Source organism: Fundulus heteroclitus, unplaced genomic scaffold (assembly GCF_011125445.2).
Source record: "Fundulus heteroclitus isolate FHET01 unplaced genomic scaffold, MU-UCD_Fhet_4.1 scaffold_49, whole genome shotgun sequence".
Lineage (NCBI taxonomy): Eukaryota > Metazoa > Chordata > Actinopteri > Cyprinodontiformes > Fundulidae > Fundulus > Fundulus heteroclitus.
In genome coordinates, this window is record NW_023396912.1 from 650932 (window position 1) to 674613 (window position 23682).

The following is a 23682-nucleotide window of genomic DNA, read 5'->3' on the forward strand; positions in this document are numbered from 1 at the left end:
AATATATCTTAACTAAATGTTACATGTAGCCACTGCAGCTCTGAACTGAACAAATTAAAAGTGGTGTTTGCATGTGGAAAGTACAGGTTTGAACATTTCTTAGAGGTACAACGAACAAAACAGCAGCTTTCCTGGCTATCCTAACTTGTGAATGGTGCAAACTCTAGTTTGCATCATTCACAGCTCCTTGTTTCAATTTCCAAGAGACATGGAAAGCAGAATAATAGGTGCAAATATTCTACAGATTTTATACACCTCTGTCTTAAAGGTATCAGCACTGTTTCCCCTGGAAATTCTGTCTTGGGTAGATGGAGAAGGGTTTCTGTCTCTATCCTAAATCTGTATACATGGTTATATTTTAAGGCTACCTGCCGTTCTTCCTTCTTACTTCTTGGTTGAATGAAAATCTCTTTAAAATCTAGATCTGCCAGAGTTCAGAAAGCCCAGCCAGCCACCTCTCCACTGTGAGTCAGGGGATGAGCAGCATACAGAACATGGCTGACGGCGTAGAGATGGAGATAGAGGATTCTTGAGCTATTGGAAAGTCAAATTGAGACCTATGGTAAGGTGGAGCTCCAGCGATTCAGGGGTGCCTTCCAGCACTCTTACCCCAGCCAGAGGCATTGTTCTGGGGCAGAGCACTCTGAACCAACCCCCGCCCCCAGGCTGGAGCTGGGACTTTGATAAATATATTTATATTTTCAGATATTAATGTTGTTAAGAGGCAAGATAGGGGATATTTGGGAACATATTTAATAATCACTGTAACATTGTTTTATGAAAATTGGCATATTTTAGAGAGGCCAAGGTGTACGGAAACCTGGCAGATGACGGGCGGCTGCCCATACTTTACATATCTCCCCATCTAATGAACATCTCCTGTCTTTTCTGTCCCTCACGTAAATGACACGGGATGTTAATTTCATGGTAGGACATATGAAATGGACAGCTGCCCTACTTGTCATATGTTTGACCTGAGCCAAGTCAATGCAAGCATTCAGTGCTGTTGTGTGGACGAGCAAAAAAAAAAAACAGTCTCCATAAACTGCAATTTAGCATTTATTAAGCAATTAAAGAGTCTGGAAAAGTATCACAACCAGAATTAAAACAAAAAAAATTTCAAAGCTTCAAATTAAACCCTTGACTACAATGAAATACTACAGAACTATTAGAACGCTCTACATAAAAATTGCTCTGTGTTATAAGAATTATTATTCTGAAGTCACTATGGCCTCACACCACTCGGACAGAGGAGGCCTGGAGACCTGATGTCTGTGTATAAGATCCACTGTTTTCTGATTGCAAGGCCAAATGCTGCAGCTGCTGAGGGATACTGATTGTTTACGATAGACTGTCTTTGTTTTGTCTCATGGGAAGGCCACGGTGCAGTATTAGGGGAAGCCCGAAAAGTGACACAGGGAGAGACAGGGCAGACAGAGACTGCAGCGGAACCGTGGGGTGCGATTACTTTCCAACTATGTGACACTCTGCTCTGTTTCTCAATAAAGTGCTGGAACGTTATACCACCGTCTCGTCCTTCAGTAAAGATGGGAACTCAGTTACTATTGTTTAATATTCCACCCAAAACTCCCACAACAATTTGGCGTAAACGAACAAGATCTCCGACCGACGAGCGAGGGAGTCCGGGGACAGGAGCTGCTTTGGCCGGCCCGGAGAGGTTATCCGGCCTCTGGTACCCCGAATGGATTTTCAAGGGATGTGGAGGAGCTCCTGGTCTCGGAGCGTCTCTGGGCGTCGGCGCGAAGATCCGAACCTTTCTTTCATGAGACGGTAAGGGGATTATTTTCCAGCTCTTTTAAAAACAAACGCAATTGGTCAAAAAATGCTTGCAAGCTTTTAAATTTTAAACCCCATTTTAAAGTATACCTCAAGAAATTTTAAAATCTAAAACTGTAAACCTAAAAGGTAGTAAGTAAAAGCCGGTAGAAATAATGAATTATATTTAATCCTTAAGGCAAATAAAACAGGGTTCGCAATACCGAACGGTGACTAAGGTTTAAACATTAAACTAAAATTCAAAATTTAATTAGAATACGTTTTCAGCTGAAATACGGACTTTCCCACAAGGGGGAAGGAGGGGCAGAGTGATTTTCACCTGGAGAACAGGTGACCGGCTGAGCAGTTTGCAGCTGGTCCATTAAAGTCCTCTTGTCTTGGGTTTGTGCAAGAGGCTGTCCACTTCTGTTGTGGATGAAAGCGGCAGGGATGCTTAAGTCCTTGACTGTTGCGAAGACGTTTGCAGCTTTGATAAGTGGGGACCCCGACCATTATACCAAAAAGCCGACCATCGGATGTGAGGCCTTTCATTTAGTTGGTCGATCGTGCTAAGGACGAGTAAAAAATAGTAAAAAACACAAAAAAAGGATAAAATAAATAAAAACAAACAAAAAAAAAAGTCTGGAAGCGGAAGAGTCAGTGTAATGGGTCAAAGGCAGAGTTCTCGGGGTCCACCCTTGCCCCAGGGTGAGACGTTCGATTTCATGCTGAAAAACGTAGGGGCCCAGACGCATGGCATGCATAAATGATTTGAAATGATTTGATTAAACATGCAGATTTCTCACATAGGGATTATTATTATTACTATTATTTTATTTTATTGCAGTACTGCTACTAAATAATAAACATAAAATTAAGAGAAAAAAGAAAAGCGATAAAAACAAGGAAACGGAAACGAAACTAAAAAGGCGTTGCACCGGGGAAGCGTTTACGTGGGGACCGATTAGGCACTTCCGTTGTGGATAAAATTGGTCTAAACTGCTAATAGCGACGTATAACTTTCAAAAATGGGTAAGCGTCCAAGTGTCTGCGAGACACAGAGTTGTATCCTTGCGGGACTGAAGCGTAAAACCGCGTGTGGACGAAGCATCGGGGGGTCGTAACCAGCGCACGCTCTCCACCTTTTAAACTAAGCGGGAACTTAACGCGTTGAAAACATCTTTCGGCGTTGACGTTTAAAGATTATGAAAAACATAGAACTATTTAAGATGGTGAAAAAGCAGGCCTGCACGTGTTCGTCTGTCTGAATGTCATCGTTTGTATGTAACCGTACGTGTGTATGTATCTATGTAACTAAACGTTCGTCTGTGTGAATTAATTCGGGGTAAAAGTAATGTTCATGGTTTCAGAATGTTCATTTGTTTTGGGAGAACTGCAGCTCCGTAATTCAAATGACATTTTAAACATGGACTATGTTAACAATAGAGGTACAGTAAAAGAGAGATTTAAATAACAAAGTTTGTTTTTTAACATTAAATATCAGGACCAAATTAAATTGATACACGGAGAGATTAACATGGCTTGAACGGAAATATTTCAGCTTTGTTAGAAATTGGAAATAAGCGTTACATAAGCTTGTTAAGTTTACTGTTTTACAAATTTAGGCTGAGATCCTATCACTTGATTTTTAGCCCTAAAGTAATTTAAAATTACTGAGATCTCATTGCTTATAATAATAATGATTCATCACAAACCAGTCCAGTTGAAAGAAGTTTAGATATACAAGATTTTTGATTTAAATAGATGAGGGAAAACTGTGCTTTGAACAAACTGTATGGAACTAAATATGGTTGCTTTTCTAAGGTTTTTCTATTCATTTATTTTATTTATTTTTTACTTGGAATTTGAATGCAACTAATGAGAAATTTTGAAAAGCGTCAAAATATCAGAAGGCCGCGTTACACGCGTCATCAGTTACGAAATCATCTGATTTTATTAGTTATGCTGCGCTGAGGCGAACCTCAGAGGGACAGTATAACCTGAGAAGGACAATAGATACGATAAACAAATCTGACCATGATGTAAACATCTGAATGTTTATGGCGAGGCTGGGTCTGTGTGTTCTGGCCTGGGGCCCGAAAACTATGTCAGAGGGAAAAAATAAAATAAAGCCAGCTTCTGAAGGGTTAAATTTTAATTCTAATCTTGGTTTGTTTTGGGTAGCCTTCTCAATGTGCGGAATTATGGGGAAAACTCTTATCATTTATAGAGAAACACTAGAAGTTCAGTAAGCTAAAAGGGAACAATCATTGTTTTAAAGTTTCACCCTTGACCAATTAAGATTGAAAAGGTAGATATAAATAAAAGTATCACTAACAGCAAATACACATGGTCAAAGGACCAGAAGGATATCAAAAAGGTTTGTAATAAGTCAAAAACCTATGTCATATTGGAAAAGACATAATTGTGCTCCTTGGAAAACAATTTTGTTTTAATTTTGTTTGGTTAATTTCTTTCGTTTTTTTGTTTTCTTTCTTTTGGAGGTGTTTTGAACAGAGTTTCAAAGGAAAGGTAAAGAATAGAAACCTTCCCAGGATCAGAGAAAAAAAGGGAAAAACATCACCTTAAAGGGACACTAAGGGGACCAGGGTTTTAACTGCATGCTATTAACACTCTTGTTTTTCTCTGAGTTATTGCTTTCTTTCTGCTATTAACAGCTCTATCTTTCTGCTTCTTTTTCTTTGCAAAGAAACCTGGTCAATATGATAGGATTGTGCTAACATAGAGATTTAGTCTCATTTTAGGCATTCTCAGATGCGAGAGAATGCAGAAACAGTGCCGCAGTGACATGGGGGCTGATCCTTGGGACAAGGACTAAAGGTGATGTCATTGACTTCAGCCTGATCCAGTTTTGAGTTTTATTTTGTCAGAGACAAAGTTTGATTTATTTTTTATCCTTTTGTTTTATGTTTGTCATGTTAGAGGGAACACTGTAGTTAAAATGTTTGTGACTGTTTTGCTGTAATTTCTTTTCAACCTATGGAGCGTTTTCTTTGGCAAAAAATGCTGGCAGAATTCATTCTGTTTGCAGGCGTGAGGACTGGAGGATGGACTCTTGATGAGAAGGAGAATGTTGGGCTGCTGAATTTAGACATTGGACTGGAAAAGGACATTGAAGGACTATGACTGAGGCATCGGACAACCTTCGACAACAAACACAGATGAGTTCTGCAGACACGACTTCATGCATTTCACTTCAGATTTTGTTGTACACAATTAAAACAAAACACACATTACGAAACACATTAAGATTATGTAAAGGTGAAAACTTTTAAAGAAGTAACTTGATGGAATCATGGAGCAACTTAATAAATTAAGTGGGTATTATATCAACAGTTAAATAAATAAATGCATGAATTAGTTTTCACTATATAGGTAGAGTAATCTGAACTTTTAAATAGCATTTCATTTAATGAACATCTTAGTGTAAGCTGATTTCTGCTACTCTGGCAGGCATCAATAAAACGCAAAGAAAAGGTTACTGGCTAAAATGGGTAATGTTGCAATAAAATTGGCATAATGACACATCCTACTAACTAACATGGGTAAATTTAGGATTAAAGCATCAGGGTACAATGGTTACAATATTTATGGAGATTTAATATCTTTCAACTAGAACACAAATAACTCAAAAGTCTTTTTAACCAGTTAACCCGTTAACCTGAGGGCTTTTAGATCAGGATAATTTAATGGTTATCGTCCTACATACAGAAAATAAGTAAGATTAATTTAATTAGATTAAATTATGGGGACATTTTGGATCTGGTCAGGATGGTTGGGGGGCTGTGATGATAAAAGGGTAACAGCTTGAAGGTGATATCAATGAATGAAGGTTTTCTCTGAGGAACATTAAAGCAGCAAAGACACCCCACATTGGAACTCCTGTTTTGAACGGGACATAAGGTGAGATCCTTACAATGAGAGACTTTCACACAGGGGGGTGTGGAGACCCCTGGGGCATGGCACCCAGGACGAGCTGCTGTGGACTTGACACAGCTGGTGGAACCAGAGAGACGACGAGGTGGTCCCACAGGTTACCTGACACCTAAGGGTTCTGGGTTTTCAGGGTTGCTGAAAACAGAAAGCTTCAGAGAACCTTAACCTTTCCTGACCAGGCACTCAGAATACATAAGATCATAGATCAGATTGCAGAGGCCTAGACTAATAGGAACGCAGAGACGCGTTCATCCTAGAACTTCTTAATCAAAGTCCTCAATCCTCGGTTCAAGAAAATAAATAAATAAATAATCACAATGTACACAATGTAAGGTTTACTTTATTTTAGGATTAATTTGGGAACTAATTCTGATTTGCTTAAGTAGCTTTAGTTGTTCTACAATGTTAGAGCGTTTTCAAAAGCTCCTGTTCTCTCTCATTGCTTTGTTTGTAGAACCTTGGCGTCCTTGAACAGTAACAGCATGGTATAAATATTTTGTCTTTTCTGTGCAGAACAGCACCTCACTTTAAAAAAAAAAAAAAAAAAAAGAGAGAAAGAGGGAAAAGGCTTTCACATGGAAAGGCTTTCTTTTTCTCAGTTGGGTTTTTTAAAATAATTGGGAAATGTCATGAAATGAATATGTTGATGAAATTATGTTGCAGAGAACTTCAACTGTCAGACAACAACAGTTAAGACACACATTGAAAGCATTCTGTTGAGAATTTACTGCATATACATTTGAACTTAAAGATTACTATTTTAATTAATAATTAAATTGCAGAATTCTGAAAGCTAAATAATTGTGCACAGAAATATCTTGAATGTGAAAGTGCTTGAAGAATGTTTTAATAAATGACACATGAAAGGGGTTTTGATAAGAACACTAATTACACCTTGTTTCTGTTCTCTAGTGGGAACAAGGACTCGTGTCTGCAGACCATCTTCACAAAGTGTTTTATTAGAGAGAAATGCAAAATAAAATGCTCAGTGCCCAATCCAGAACTGAACGCTTATTACCATCCAGCTCAATCGTCCAGTCTGCGTGGAGGAACCAGAAGAGGACTGGGGATGAAGAAGCCAGAGAACTCTGATTCCTTATTCTTCAACGGGAGGAGTTGCCTGAAGAGACACTAAGCGCGATTAGATTAATTTCTGCCTTGTGCCTGAATGGCCTGAAGGCTTTCTTAACTTTGCGTTCTTGACGTTTAGAACTCTTCTCATATTGTGTTGCTGTTTGTTTAACTGCTCTGTTCCACTGACTCACATGTTTGATTTTTTGTGTTATGAGATCTACACTTTAATGTTACATCATGTTGATCAATATGGTTTTATGGTAAAAAATGGAAACTGGTTGCTTCAGACACACAAGGATCTATGGTTTATGCACCTTTTTGATTTGATATAGGAAGAACTGGGATCTGATTGGCTCCAAAGATCCTTTAATATTAACTGGTAATGATAACACTTAGATTCAATACAGGGTTTTCAGGCTCAGATTGGCCGAGAGCAGATTTCCCTGGGAGGGGGCTTGCCAGTTTTTACTGCCCCCTAGGGGTAGCTTTTTCTGGCATTTCCTCTGCCCGCACTGAACCTCTCCTGCCTTTGCTCCCGGTGTTGTAAGTTTGGAGTGGTGGATTATTGTCCACTGGAGGCGTAAGTGGAGAAAGGAGTAGGAGGGTATTCAGGGCGGGGTGAGAGTAGACGGATTTGACCTTGGTTACTGAACAGGGTTTAGCTTACCATAGTCTAATGTAATTTTAAAATAATGTGCGCATAGGTACCTAAAACAGGCCTTACCTAATTAGATGAATCCTAAATTGTAGACAAAAGCTAAATCTTTGATCTTGTGTGTTAAAGCTCTATGAAGCATTCATGTTGATCTGTACTAAAAGTTCCAGCACTACCCGGTTCCAACACGGGAACCCTTTGGGTCCCACTTTACGAGTTTACAGAAATGGTTCCTCTGTGCTTTGTTCACATTTTCAAGTGATGGGTCATCTTGTTTTGTCTTGATGCTGACGACGCCATCATCAAAAAAAAAAAAAAAAAAAAAAAAGAGAGGAATGTTATAAGAATTATTATTCTGAAGTCACTATGGCCTCACACCACTCGGACAGAGGAGGCCTGGAGACCTGATGTCTGTGTATAAGATCCACTGTTTTCTGATTGCAAGGCCAAATGCTGCAGCTGCTGAGGGATACTGATTGTTTACGATAGACTGTCTTTGTTTTGTCTCATGGGAAGGCCACGGTGCAGTATTAGGGGAAGCCCGAAAAGTGACACAGGGAGAGACAGGGCAGACAGAGACTGCAGCGGAACCGTGGGGTGCGATTACTTTCCAACTATGTGACACTCTGCTCTGTTTCTCAATAAAGTGCTGGAACGTTATACCACCGTCTCGTCCTTCAGTAAAGATGGGAACTCAGTTACTATTGTTTAATATTCCACCCAAAACTCCCACAACACTCTGACATCGTCAAACGTGTGAACTTAACTCAGTTGTCGGCCATTTTGTCTAGAACGCGGCGGGACTGGCCTCACGTTAGAGCCGGAGCTCTGCAATCTTTAACGGGCTGATCTTTACTGAGCAGGGGATGATGAGCGGCTTGGTGGGCGACCTCATCCCCATTCCCTGCGCCTCCTCTGACTCCTCCTCCATCGTCTCCTTCGACTCCTCCTCCGTCTCAGAGCTGCACCATTCCTCCTCGGTTCGCCGCCTCTTGGCCTTTCTTGCTCCTGTCCGAGCAGCTGATGAGGTGGACGGCTGCTCAGGGGAGGCCACTCTAGAGAGCGCCTCCGTCATCAGGGTCCGTATTCTGATGGCCTCCTGCAGGCTGGGGTGGAGGACGGAGAACCTGCCGGCAGTCTTTGTGTCGTCACACATGAAACTGCTGACCTTGGTCCTCTCCTCCACCGTCAGCTGGGACTTGGCCTACAGAGGAAGGGAGGAGGCGTTAGATTCACGTACGATGCGAGGAAGGAGCAGATCGGGCGGGGAAAGCCGTACTCACGCTGTCGGCCAGGGCGGTCCGGATCAAGGTGAAGTTTACAGTCCCCCCCAGGCCCATCTTACTCCATGCAACATTCAGGTACCGGATTATGTTTCTGAAGGGAAGCTTGCCCAGGGTGAACAGCAGGAACTTGTTCATCACACAAAGCTTCTTCTTCATGTTCCTTAACCTCCTGACCCAGCTGAACTCCCTCTCCGTCAGGGCCAGGGTGGCCTCCCCGCACTGGGAGGAGGTCTCATGCTCGGCCACCTGCAGGCAGGGAGACACTTAGACAACTTTATTGTCATCTTGTCTGTACAGAGTGCACACAGAACAAGATGTCGATGCATACAGCTTATGACGGTGTGATGGAATGAGGCAACATGAACAAAAGTTCAGAGTATCAGCGTTAGGGACCGTCCCTGATGGCTCACCCTGATGAGGACGCCCCATGACGTCTGCTTTCTGGCTGCAGCATCCACCTCACTGTCCTGCATATTGATAAAAACTCCTGGCCTGTGGCCGCTGGTGCAGGCCCAGTACGCCGTCAGGTAGCCGTACAGCTCGTACCGGAGGGTGGTCTGACCGAGATCCTTCTCCAGCTCGTCTGAAACATCGGGGGGGAATCAGTGAAAGGCAGGAGAGGCCAAACGGTGAGGGCGGACCGAGGAGAACTCACCCAAGGTGCCTTCGATGAATGCGGGTGCCACGCGGATGCATTTCAGGATGGACTCCGGCTCTGGCATCGTCTCTGCCCTCCTCCTCTGGTTCTGGTGTAGCATGTAGGCCTGTCTGCTGTCTTTCTTGGCCTTTTCCAGGATCTTCAGGATGCATGCCGTCTGCCTGTTGGACAGCCTGCAGTGTCTGGGCCGGTTCTTCCTAATGTAACGGATGAACTGAGATATTTGGTGCACATAAACGTGCACAGTGGCAACTTCTTTCCCACTGGTGGTCATCTCCTTTATCCATCTGCAGAAGGGAAGGGAACCCTGTCAGACACGATGTGATGAGAGAGAAAAGAGCTGAGACGGGCTGCTGAGCTCACCTGTTGATCCGGCCGGGGTTATATAGAAACGTCCAGCTGGAGAGGAGCGTGTGGCCCTCCGCCATGAAGCGCAGGAAGCTCCTCAGTCTGCTGATCCCCTCGTTCATTTTCCTGCTGCCGTATTTGTAGGTAAAGTATTTCCTGTAGCGGTCGATGCAGGTCTCTGAAAGGAGAAACAGAGTCATGAGTGAGTAGGGCTGAACAATTAATCGCATTTTCAATATAATCGCGATTTAAAAAAACGCAATTTCCAAATCGCAGAGGTCAGCAATTTTTGGCTATGTAACAATTAGTGAATTAGACGCGTCCATTAGGTGTTGGTAAAATGCTTAAAGTGGGTTTGCCTCCACATGGAAGGGAAGACAGTTCCAGCAGTGAGATAATCTAATTTTATTACTTGTTTTAGAGTTTATATAATCATACATAGCATTAAGTACTGGTCAATCAGTTTAATACATAGACTTGTTTGTTGGTTGCACTTTATGTTCAACAAGGATTGACGTCCAAATCAACTAAAAGCTGTTCTCTTGAATAATATTCTGATAAATAGAAACATTAAAAGTTCATATTTAAAATAGTCCTTGTTTACAAACATCTTTATTTAGAGGGCATTTTTGTTGGTTGTGGTTAATGCAGAGAAAAGTCAAAATTGCATTTTTGGTTGAAATATATTGTAGTCAGAACGCAAACATTTCATGAGTTTAGATGCTGCGGGTCTTTTAGCAACTAATCTGCACAGGGAGGAAACAAAATGATTTGTTGTCTAGTATATGTTTAAAAAGACATGATAAATTAAACTGGAAACTAAAAATCGCATTAAATCGCAATATTAAGAAAAATAATCGCAATTAGATTATTTTCCAAAAAACTTTCAGGCCTATGAGTGAGACACGCCGACACCAGGCGGGGACCCGGAGACGGGAAGCCAGGGATGGTGATTACCAACGGAGCGGGGCAGGACCAGCCGGTGCAGAAGGTCTCCTGTGACAGTGGGCCTGTGAGGACGATCCGTCTTCTGGGACTTCAGCAGCATCTCCTCCTCCTCCTCCTCCTCCTCCTCGTCCACAGAGGAGGCGGGAGATACGGCTGGGCTCTCGAGAGACTGAGGAAAGACAACGGAGACAGATGGGGGGGGTGTCAACATGTGCTGTCGGTCCAGATTGTGATGAATAAGCGTTTCTGCTGTGACTCACGGGATCAGAGGAGTCAGCAGAGGCCAGAACAGGCGATGGAGAGGAGGATGAAGGGTCTGAGGTGGACTGCTGTGCATCACCCCCCTGTCCCCCATCGGTGCCCGACGACGTCCTGAGCTCCACCTGTCACACAGGTCAGCCTGTTACACGGCCCTAAGGGGAGGAGGAACAACAAAGGACGGCCGAGCCGTTAACTTACAGAGTGGAGCGTTGGGCCCTTTCTGGCGCTGGCAGCCGCCCGTTTGGCAGCGGTGAGGGCCAGGCTGAGCTGCCTAACCCTGGCTCTAAGCGCTGCAGTTTCCCTCCCCAGGCGATTCACCTCCTCCCTGGACCTGAGAGTAGAACAGACCAGATGCAAGGAAAAGGCAAGGCAAGGCAAATTTATTTATATAGCACAATTCAGTACAAAGACAATGCAAAGTGCTTTACATGATTAAAATATAGCAAAATAAAACAAAATAAAAGCAAGTAGGAATAAAATATAGATAGAAAATAGAACAAAAAAGTGGTGATTCAGTTAACTAGGACAGTTGAAGGCAATTTTAAACAAATGTGTTTTTAATCTTGATTTAAAGAAACTAAGGTTTTCCACATCTTTACAGTTTTCTGGAAGTTTGTTCCAGATAATTGGAGCATAGGAACTAAATGCTGCTTCTCCATGTCTGGTTCTGGTTCTGGTTCTGGTTCTGCAGAGCAGGCTGGAGCCAGAAGACCTTAGTGGTCTGGAGGGTTGATACACTGATAACAAGTCTGTGATGTATTTAGGAGCTAATTCAGGGATTTATAGACTAACAGAAGGATTTTAAAGTCTATTCTCTGAGATACAGGGAGCCATGGAAGGACTTTAGAACTGGTGTGATGTGCTCTACTTTCTTAGTATTAGTGAGGACGCGGGGGTTAGGGGGTTCAGAACGGACAGAGGGTTAAAAGAAGGAACATAAGAGATGCACAATACCTGGCCAGGGCGCGCCGGCATTCCTCATGATCCAACACTTGTTCTTCTGTGGTGTCCTCAGCCAGCGGCTCGTCCCTGGTCGCTTGGGGAGGGTCCTCCAAGTCCAGGGTGGACACCATGGGCGGGCTGGGGTCGGTGGCGCGCAGTTTAGCCAGCTGGTCGATAGCCAGCAGGAACCTGGCGCGTTCTGTCATCCGGCTCCTGCTCCGTTCGCTCAGCTCGCTGTGGTAGCAGCCCAGGTGACGGTCCAGGTGTTTGCCGGACGCATAAGCGCATCCTGGAACGGGACACGGACACTCCCTGATGGAGATTCTCCTGGAACCCAGTTTTACTAGTATGTGCTTCTCCTCAGCGTTGGACACCTTGTGTAGCCCCTTCAGGTGCTTGCCCAGATGGGTGAGAGAAGCGCCGCAGAGGGGGCACCTCCTGTTTTTGTTGTCTGACGTCTTCTGTAAAAAGCACAACAACGACAAATAAATGGATGTGGATGCTATAGAGCTGTTAAATTAAGCAAGCCAACACACTCTAGTAGTTCAGACAATTCACTCTAAATTCCTATGCATTAAAAGGTTTTTAGCAGCAGCTGGACAGCGAAAACATAAATAATAACATTTCAAAAAATAACTTCATAACACAACCATGCTGCTGTTTGAAACTCACAAATTATGTTTAACACTTATACAATAAAGATTATGTGGGAGCAGGGACTCCTAAGCTTTAAATGGTTTTAAGGAGCAACGCCCCATGCAGGTGAAGAGGAAAAACATGGCAGCTGCATCTCACAGGTTGTATAAAACAAATATAGGTAAAACTCAGCCCCAACAGCCGTGTTCAGGTATAGCGCTTGACGTTTAAGAACATTAACAAATAACTTTCTGTCTTTAGGCTCTAGCAGCTTTGCTTCCTCACGTCCCCATATATTTTTGACCAAGTCTAACAGCACCTCCTCTTTCAAAATGATGAAGGCTGTGTCAAAGGCCAGGGATTTAATGTGGACACATTCATCAAGGCCACTCACTGCAAATTCTGCATTTTTACTGCATTCGTCTAATCTGCAGATTTGTTTTTGCCTCGAACCCTAATAGTTATTTTTTTTGCACATGTATTGGTGAACAGTGCTTAAAGAATGACTTAAACAACATAAATACTTGATACATCTAAATGCACACATTTATAAAATTATTGGAAAAACATTCATAATTTTAAATATACATTCATTCCAATTTGGAGACTAAAAATTATGCAGAAAGAATGACTTGTAAAGTCAATGCATTGATGCAAAAAAAGGAATATTCGCAGTTTATAAGTGCAGTGTCTCAAATGCGTGTTACCAGTGCGCTGTAGTTTCTATTGATGTGGACTTGTAACTTGTTTTTATTTATTTTGATGCCACATTGTTTGCAGGTCACCATCACTTGCTTGTGGACACAAATTGGCCTTGGTGCTGCTGTTGATAATGTCACGGGCGTCGGCACTGCTGATTTTGATGCCGGGGGTTTCGGCACCGAAGGCGTTGATGCCGGGGGCGTCGGCACCGGAGGCGTTGATACCGGGGGCGTCGATGCCGGGGGCGTCGGCACCGGAGGCGTTGATGTCGGGGGCGCTGATGCCGGGGGTTTCGGCACCGAAGGCGTTGATGCCGGGGGCGTCGGCACCGGAGGCGTTGATACCGGGGGCGTCGATGCCGGGGGCGTCGGCACCGGAGGCGTTGATGTCGGGGGCGCTGATGCCGGGGGCATCGGCACCGAAGGCGTTGATGTCGGGGGCGCTGATGCCGGGGGCATCGGCACCGAAGGCGTTGATGCCGGGGGCTTCGGCACAGAAGGTGTTGATGCCGGGGGCGCTGATGCCGGGGGCATCGGCACCAAAGGCGCTGATGCCGGGGGCGTCGGCACCGGAGGCGCTGATGCCGGGGGCGTCGGCACCGGAGGCGCTGATGCCGGGGGCGTTGGCACCGGAGGCGTCGATGCCGGGGGCGTTGGCACCGGAGGCGTCGATGCCGGGGGCGTCTGCGCTGCTGATGTTGCAGTTGACTGAGACGTTGAAACTGCCCATGATGATGTTGATGTCAGGGGCATTGACATTTCAGGCTGCTTTGCAGACAGCTGTGTCTTTTTACATTGGCCTAAATGATTAATTAAAGTCATTGGTGTGAGTACTGTTGTTTTACAATGATAACAGTGAAAATGCGCCACTTCTCTGCAGCCCAGGTTGCATTCGATGATGGACATGTCTAGAATGAAAAATAAACAATTTTGATTGCCCTGTGGAAAACATGCAACGTTTTGCAGCCCATCACACCTTTCTGTAAAGAAACTTGTATTAACCTTCGTATTTCACAGCAGTTCTCTCATGGTTCTCAATGTGGTCCTTCACTTTGTAAAATGCTGAAAACGTCTTTCTACAAAAGTAACAGTGGAAGTTATCGCAGCACACTGTGCATCGATTCAGTGACCGAAGGGGATCCTGCCCTCTTCTTAATATCGTCTGATGCATCTGCACAAGTCAAACATACACAAACACACACAGAAGTTAACAGGACTTTTTTGCAGATTTATTTTAGCACACTGTTTTGTCCTGCGGATAAGTCTCTCTCGTATTTTTCCTGCAGTCATAGGGGGTTGTCATTAAATATATGAGGGGGGGAATATTGCTAAATATAATGTTAGGTATTATGAATTTAAACCGTATTTTGCATTCTCCACCTCCTATGGATCTATACTAAAAACATCTGTTTGCTTCGTACCTTTATATCGATATCATACGTGTCTCTAATTCGCGCTTGAGCATCTGACAAAGCTATAGCTCACTAAAAAAAACTAGAAGCCTCAGTAATGCCGCTGGTAATTATTTTCCTATGCAGTGTTCTTTACTAAATTTAATATCAACGTGGCAAATTTCAGCAATCACTTATGTCTGATACGGCTATCTACGTTAGCATGTGATTACCGCCTAATTTAATGAACATGCAATGTGAGCGGTATTGCAATAATGGCCCTCCTGGCAAACTCCAGAGTGAGCTGATGGTTTCAGAAGACCCCCGCCGATTCAGAAGAGACATTTAGGCCGTGTAGATTCATGCCATTAGCTGCCATGTTATTAGACGCTTCTGGGAGGTACAGTCACATAGAACATGATAATGGATATAAGGTTTGTTTTAAATGCACCACTATGTATGATTGATGTACAACGAGAAGATATCAAACTGTTTGGTCTACTTACGGCAGCCAGTAAAAAGGCTATGACAGAAAAAATGGCTGGAAATGGAACCACCTACCACAGGAGAATGGCTTGTTGTCGTGTATGAAATTTATATTATGGAAAAGATCACATTTTCTCTCAGGATACAAAAAGATACATTTTTTTTAGGTCAAAATGGTCTCAGTATGTAAAGCCCGTAAGATCGGACTCCATGTAAAACCATGTCCTCCCACCCATTACCCTTATTTTAGGATACTGTAGGATGTGAGTACCAAGGTGTCTGGTTGTCAAGTAAGCCTCGCCATTACTTTGTTTTATTTTTTAATTATTTATTTACTTATTTTATTTTTTCTCTTTTTTTCCCCTCAATGGTGTTTTCGAGTTTTTCCTGTTGTTGGAATGGGCTGTTTGCTTTTGAAATGTTAAATCACAAGCAAAAGAAATAAAAAGAAAATTACTAAAAAAAAGTTTTTAATTCTAACTCATTAAAAGGTGGTTTCAAATTACAAAAAAAAAAAAAAATCTAATTCCTGTCCTATCTGACCCCAAAACTACAGTCTAAATTATACAGGACACTGTCTAAACTACATACCAATATTTGTTTTCTCATTATCCATTAAAATATAATATATTAAAAACTTTTTCCTGTTTCTTTATTCTTGTTGATCAAGTTTTGATCCCTTTAGAAATAAAAAAAGACCTGAACACTGACCTGTAGGTCACTGGGACCAGAGGAGGCAGCTTGGTTGGTCTGGTTTGTGGTGTTCAGATGGTCCGGTTCTTGGTCCTGGAATTTCTCCTGGTGCTCCTCAACTTTAGCTACATCATTCTCCTCCAGCTTCACATGGTTCTCCTCATTCTTAATCATATGGTTCTTCATGTCAGGGTTCTCCACCTTCATCTGATGGTTCTTCTGCTCCTCGATCTCCATCTGATAGATCTCCTCCTCAATTTTCATCTGACTTCTCAATCTTCATGTCAGGGTTTTCCACCTTCATCTGATGGTTAGCCGCCTCCTCAATCTCCACCTGATTGTAATCCTCCACCATAATCTCAATATTATGGTACTCCACCTTCCTCGTCTGTAATGGCCAATCAGACATTTTACCTTTGATTAGGAATATTTTTTTACAATTGAAGTTTTAGTTCAGCTTATACTCCAAATCAAAAACATTTTGCCTATTTAAAACAGTGAAATTGTTGATCACCACTTTGGATGGTGCAGCTCTTCTTTCTAGGAATCTGGCCAGATTTATTAGTTCTCCTAAATGCTGACAACCCAGGGTCCAGACCAGGAAGCAGAGCCGTAGTTTAACACACCTCTCTGCAGCTTCTGTACTGTTACCCACCCATTATCCTATTGAGACGGTGTCTTTCCCACGGCCAAAACTTAACAGATCAAAAACTGATCTAAAAAGGAACAAATCATAAAAATCTAATAAAAATCAATACAGCTCACCTTGAACCAAAAAATAAAACTATTAAATGTGGTCTATTAAATATATAAGGTCTCTCCCTCCAAAGACTTTGTTAGTTAATGAATTGATTTCTGATAAACAGATTGATTTATTTTGTCTCACAGAAACCTGGCTACAAGAGGACTACGTTAGTATAAATGAGTCAACTCCCTCCAATTATTCAAATATCCACATTCCCAGATCTGTGGGAAGAGGAGGAGGAGTGGCAACCATCTTTCAGTCTGATTTGAGTTTAATCTAACGGAGTTCTCCACCCCCAAAAGAGGGTTCCATGATAGTAGATCTTTATCGGACAATGCTGCATCAAACTTTAAAAAGTCTGTCCCCCTCTTAATATCGTCAGTATTGCAGAAATACCCTGCAGATAGCAGCAATGCTGTTTCTTCCCATTCACAAATAGACACATTTGTTAACGGTGTGACTTCCTCATTGCGTTCTGCATTAGACAATGTAGCTCCCTTGAAAAAGAAGGTGATTATTCACAGGAAGCTGGCTCCCTGGTTTAATTCAGAGCTGCGTTCCTTGAAGCACAATGTTAGGAAATTGGAGAGAAAATGGCGCTCTACACACCAAGAGGAATCCTACCTAATCTGGAAGAACAGTCTATTGTTGTATAACAAGACCCTTCGCAGAGTTAGAGCAGCATATTTTTTTCATTAATTGAGGAGAATAAGAATAATCCTAGATTTCTCTTCAGTACAGTTGCCAAATTTACCCAGAGCCACAGCTCTGTTGATCCTTCCATTCCCTTAGCTCTTAGCAGTAATGATTTTATGGGATTCTTCATAAATAAAATTGATTCCATTAAAAATAAAATAATTGGCATCCTCCCAAACATGATTACCTCGTCCTCAGTAAGTGAGGCAGCGTTGGAGGAATCTTTAGAACCTGCGCAGTGTCTGAACTGTTTAGAAGCAGTAGAGCTTTCTGAGCTATCTAAAATTTTAGCTTCATCTAAACCTTCTACCTGTATGTTAGACCCAATCCCAACCAAGTTGTTTAAGGAGGTATTCCCTTTGATCAGTGGTCCTATTTTAGACATGATTAATCCATCCTTGGTAAATGGATATGTACCACAGGTTTTTAAAGTAGCTGTTATTAAACCTTTACTTAAGAAACCATCTCTTGATCAAGATGAGTTAGTAAATTACAGACCTATATCTAATCTTCTTTTCTTATCTAAAATTCTTGAGAAAGTAGTTGCTAATCAACTATGTGAACATTTACAAAGTAATGACCTACTTGAGGAGTTTCAGTCAGGCTTCAGAGCTCATCATAGCACTGAAACAGCTCTGGTGAAGGTCACCAATGATATTCTCATGGCCTCAGATAATGGACTTGTGTCTGTACTTGTCCTGTTAGATCTCAGTGCTGCATTTGATACAGTTGATCACAATATTCTCCTACAAAGACTTGAGCATACTGTAGGGATTAAGGGGAAAGCATTAGGCTGGTTTAAATCTTATCTGTCGGACAGATTCCAGTTTGTTCATGTTAATAATAAATCTTCTTCAAACTCTAGGGTCACCTGTGGAGTACCACAGGGTTCAGTCCTTGGACCAATTCTCTTTACTATATATATGCTTCCGATTGGCAAAATTATCAGACAGCATGGGATTAATTTCCACTGTTATGCTGATGATACTCAGCTATATTTATCCATAAATCCTGATGAATCCAATCAATTACTTCGACTGCAGTCATGTCTTGATGACATCAAAAGCTGGATGACTTTAAATTTCCTGCATTTAAATTCTGACAAGACAGAAGTTGTAATCTTTGGACCAGAGTCCTCAAAAAATAAACTTCTTAATCAATTACTTAATCTGGATGGCATTAACTTGATCTCTGGTAATAAAGTGAAAAATCTTGGTGTCATTTAAATCCCATATTAAACAGGTTTCCAGAGTTTCCTTTTTTCACCTCAGGAATATTGCCCAAATTAGAAACATTCTGTCCAGGAGTGATGCTGAAAAACTGGTCCATGCATTTGTTACTTCAAGGCTGGACTATTGTAATTCTTTACTATCAGGAATTCCACAAAATGCAGTTCAAAGCCTTCAGCTGATCCAAAATGCTGCAGCAAGAGTTCTGATGAAAATCAACAAGAGGGATCATATTTCTCCAATTTTAGCTTCCCTTCATTGGCTTCCTGTTAAATCAAGAATAGAATTTAAAATTCTGCTTCTAACGTATAAAGCCCTTAATAATCAAGCTCCATTATATATCAGAGCTCTGATTACCCCGTATGTTCCTAACAGAGCACTTCGCTCTCAGACTGCAGGTCTGCTGGTGGTTCCTAGAGTCTCTAAAAGTAGAATGGGAGGCAGATCCTTTAGCTATCAGGCTCCTCTCCTGTGGAACCAACTCCCAGTTTTGGTCCGTGAGGCAGACACCCCGTCTACTTTTAAGAGTAGGCTTAAAACTTTCCTTTTTGACAAAGCTTATAGTTAGAGTGGCTCATGTTACCCTGAGCTATCTCTATAGTTATGCTGCTATAGGCTTAGGCTGCTGGAGGACATCAGGGTTTAATTTTCTCACTCTACTGATTTCTACTGTTCTTCAGTTTTGCATTGTATTACATTGAAATGACTGTTGTCATTTCAGCTTTTAACTTTTTGCTCTCTCTCTTTTTCTTCATAGTAGGTACACCTGGTCTGGCGTTCTGTTAACTGTGACATCATCCAGAGAAGACGGCTCACCCGCTACTACCATCTAATGTAGAACAGATTACTAGATCAATGTGTGCTTCTGTGCTTTTTTGTTTCTCTTGTTGTGTCTCTGTTCTGTCTTCTGTAACCCCAGTCGGTCGAGGCAGATGACCGTTCATACTGAGCCCGGTTCTGCCGGAGGTTCTCCTTCCTGCTAATGGGGAGTTTTTCTTCCCACTGTCGCTTCATGCTTGCTCAGTATGAGGGATTGCTGCAAAGCCATGGACAATGCAGACGACTCTTCCTGTAGCTCTACGGTTCTCCAGGAGTGAATGCTGCTTGTCGGGACTTTGAAGCAATCAACTGGTTCCGTTATATAGGAATTTTTTTTTTGACCAGTCTGTATAATATGATTGATTTTGTAAAGTGCCTTGAGATGACATGCTTCATGAATAGGCACTATATAAATAAAATTTAATTCAAATTCTCTACATGGAAAACAGAACAGTAGGATTACATAAAACAGTGCAGATTATTAAAAGTGATACCTACCTACCAAATAAAACATGCGTTTCGGGACCTAAATACATCACTATGACACTGAGGAAGTGGCCGATTTTTCATGCTTAACATGAACACAGCATTGCACACAAAAGAGTGTGATGACATCAGCCGCCGCTGATCCAGTAAAGAAAGCAAGGTAACAGGCAATCATGGCGCATTTGGCAAAGTGTCTCCGCTTTCCAAAATTCGCAGCAGATTATGTCTGCGGCTGCAATATTTGTGAAGTGCAGAGCCAGCAGCAGGAATACTTCTGTGGAAGTACCTGGTCACTGCTGCCAATTAAGCAAATTTCTCGCTATATTCAGCAACTTTTCAGACCCATCCAAGAAAAAGCCGACTAGCACAAAATCTAGTTTCTGTTTCTGTTATTGGTGTGTAAGAGATCGTGAGATAAATGAACTGTGGAGGCAAAGAGTCTAACATACTTAGACTAGAAAGAATGACTGATATGGGGACAAGTCTGCATTACAGCATGATGCTGGTGAAGACTTTCAGTCATTCAGGTCATGATCATTCCAAAAAAAAAATCCCAAAAAAAAACAACTGGACTCTTTTTGGAAGTTTGAAGACGCTTCACTTTCCATCCAGAAAGCTTTCTCAATTGAAATGTCTGGAGTAGTGTGCAAGCTTTTTATTATTGAAAGATTGGCTACAATTGGTGACACTGGAGAACCCATGGCACAACCATGCTTCCGTCTTTAAAAATGATCATTGAACAGGTTGTAGAAAGACAAAACGTCCAGTAGGGTACAGATCTGGTCCGGAGTGAAATTAGTCCTGTTGTTTAGGTCACTGTCTTGTTGAAGACGTTTCCTGACTGTTTCTACTGCCTCTGATGTAGGTATGCAAGTGAAAAGTGAAGTGACATCAAAATACAGGTCTCTGGAGTTTTCTATGTGATGTGTTTCCCACCAAGGGGGGCTAAAATACTAGCAAGCTAGTTGATGTTACTGAGTTAATGATGCTTGTAACTGCCATCAAGAGCAGTTATGTTGTTTAAGTTAATTTCATAGTTTTAATTTGCAATAAATATGTTAAAAAACAATGTTGATTTAATAAAATCAACAATTGAAGGTAAAAATGCACATTTGGAATATCTGTTAACTTTCCAGGGTGGAACCAATGTTCAGTGTGTTGTTTCTGGTCGGATCGATGGTTTAAATGCACTCTAGATTCGGTAGAGGGCAGCACGCTGGATTTTTCCCTGTCCATGACGTTTGCAAGGAAGATTTTTGGTTTTGCACATTCCTGAAGAAGATGGTGCTGTAAGATGCATTTTTATTAACCCCTTCAACTTAATAAGGCCAATGAGGTAAACAAAGTTTATTTTGTGTTTCTATAAAGGAATATGTTTGTTTGTGATATCTGTTAAGTTAATTAGTCACATGTCTCTAAATGTTACACAAGGGTGTCAACCTACTAATTCAGAAAAGTTTATATTGTTACAATTACTCTGTCAATTACTCTGTTTATTCTCCATGAGAATGCCTTATTGTATGTTGATTATTCTATGTTTTTGTACAGTTCTCACGGCATAATTGATGACACCTGTGTCTGATTAAATGCCAGTAAACGCAAAGAACGCCTTGTGTCCATTATTCGAATTGGAGGGAGTTACAATGCTGACAATGGGAACCTTTGGGAGTCTACATAAGCATGGTATATATACTTCCTACATATCATTTTCTACATATCACATTATTTCAGACAACAGTAGCACTGTGGCTGCTGGTGCACGCTTTCATTTGTCATGAGCAGAAACAAACGAGTGACATTATAATTAGACCATGAGTGTCATTATATGATGTGTAAAATAGAAATACTCACATTACTAAGTTGGGGTTGTGGAGTGAACGTTTCTTGGTCATCTTGAGAGACCGTAGGATGGCTATCTTTGGTTCTTCTGGGAGTTACTGTTGTGCTCCTCTTTACCGGCTAAAATGAAGAAGTTAACTTTACAGTGTATAGGTACTTGTATATGTAAACCAATGAAGGGATAAATACCACACTCTGTGCTGTGACTGATAATAAAATGTGTATTTATGAAACCTAATAGACTTATGGTGATACACCTACTTCCTGGAGGTGAGCTGGGAGGTTGAATATCGATGGAACAACACCATCTTTTAGTCGGACGGTCAGACCTGTCCTGTCAAAATCTTCCTTTTTAAAATGCTCACTGCAAAGCACAAAATTATTACTCGCAGTGAATTCCTTAGTCCTTGTAGAATCCTCCCACTTCTTTCTCATATGTTGGTCTTTGGGACACCTGCATAATAAAACAAAATAACATTGACATGTTTTGTACAGTGTGTTTATGAAACACTTTTCTGATTTTCTTCCTATTTTTCTATTTTCAAATTTTGAATTTTCTTTCGAGCTTACTTCAGCAAGAGATTCTGATGTATATCTGTGAACCAAATGCTGAAGTTGTGAGTAAGCTCTGATGTTCTGTTGTCTGAATTTTAAGCTGGCTATTAGATATCAGAGGTCTTTTACTTTTGAAGGGTCAATTACAAGTAAATAATGCAGTCATAACATTTATGTGTGTCATTTACTGGTTAATGTTAGCACAAGAATATTCGTTTTATTTCTGAGATCTGAGACTGTCTGTTATTTACATGAAGTCTTCAATTATTTAAATTGGCCTGTTTTGTCGGGAATAACACGTGTGCCAGACACCAGCACCAAACTCTAGCTAGCTTGAATTTGGTTGGCAAAAATACAGAAAAATGACATTTTATTCAAAACTTCAAACAGTATGTGTTCATCTTACTTGTGAAAAGTTATCCCTCTAGCCTTGGTGTCAGCGTTCCGCCGAGTCGAGCAGAAAAGCGCCACACAGCTCATCCTTCGTCTGTTCAGCTTTTACCTTAGGGTAGCAGGTCCACCGCTCCAAGATGGCGGCCGTAATTTCGACCCCGCGAGAGTGAACGCGGGGTCTCCCCCTACGTAACGTGATTCCAGGAGCTCAGCGCTGCTTTTCTCCAGCGGTAAAACTCATGAACATTGTCCAGCAGATGATTTTCCGGCTCCGGGTAAAGCGTGAACTTCTTTTTCTTCTTCTATTGTTTTTTTGTTTTTTTTGCGGGTGGCAACCAAGTTAAGGTGCATTTACCGCCACCTACCAGACTGGAGTGTGGTCTTCAATGATCTCAGAGGGAAATTAATAATACATGCTGCAATGACACACATACATACATACATACATACATACATACTTTAAATATGATTAAAAAACACAGTGTTTTTTAAAAATCGAATTAATTGAATTCTAACATAAAATGATTTATTTCCTAAAAGATTTATCATAGAAAATCTTATTTTCCCTCTATTTAGTATCGACTTTAAGTGCTGATGTTCCTCTAATTACATTCTAATAAGACATGTTCCACTGTTTCCATCTGATTACAGTAATTACAAATCCATGTTTCATGTTTCCCTGTTCTGAAAAGAGAATTATTAAGTCCAATGTGGCCAATTCTAAGTCAAGATATGACTACATCCTCTGCCTGCCTTCCATTAATACAGCTATTACCCCCCACAGTGTTTTGAATTTCATATAAATCTCTACCACTGTCATGATTAGCCCATTGTTCCTGCCAAACCTTACACATTTTATTTTGAATAATAGATTTACCCTCACTTTTGCTTAAAGGAATACTTAAGTTAGTAATATCTGATTTCAGGGCCTGTTTAGCTAATAAATCTACTTCTTCATTTCCTTCTATACCAACATAAGCAGGAATCCAGACAAATCAAACCGAACATTTATTATTATGTAGCTGAACTAATAAGTGATATATACCTAATAATAAATCTAATCTACAAGATTTGCAAGGTTTTATAAATACTGATGCAGCTTGACTTT

The 23682-nt window shown here is 41.5% G+C and overlaps 3 protein-coding genes across 4 annotated transcripts in view; all 3 read right to left on the minus strand.

The window, feature by feature from the left end:
• The window catches only part of LOC110367769 (zinc finger protein 239-like), a 577202-nt gene that overhangs the window by 470874 nt on the left and 82646 nt on the right, over positions 1-23682 (minus strand). The window lies entirely within an intron of this gene.
• On the minus strand, positions 1115-16097 carry LOC105922689. The gene is made up of 14 exons (XM_036132257.1): positions 15831-16097; positions 14245-14413; positions 13533-14150; positions 13249-13412; positions 11918-12366; positions 11162-11294; positions 10963-11085; positions 10712-10871; positions 9770-9932; positions 9404-9693; positions 9159-9331; positions 8746-8994; positions 8205-8666; positions 1115-1197 (listed from the first exon to the last, which is right to left on the minus strand). Exons 1-13 carry the CDS (start codon positions 16074-16076, stop codon positions 8277-8279), a joined length of 3327 nt encoding a protein of 1108 aa, XP_035988150.1. The 5' UTR covers positions 16077-16097; the 3' UTR covers positions 1115-1197; positions 8205-8276.
• LOC110367751 (THAP domain-containing protein 6) lies at positions 16046-22841 on the minus strand. The gene is made up of 4 exons (XM_021314213.2): positions 22588-22841; positions 21888-22080; positions 21639-21746; positions 16046-16200 (listed from the first exon to the last, which is right to left on the minus strand). Exons 1-4 carry the CDS (start codon positions 22659-22661, stop codon positions 16066-16068), a joined length of 510 nt encoding a protein of 169 aa, XP_021169888.2. The 5' UTR covers positions 22662-22841; the 3' UTR covers positions 16046-16065.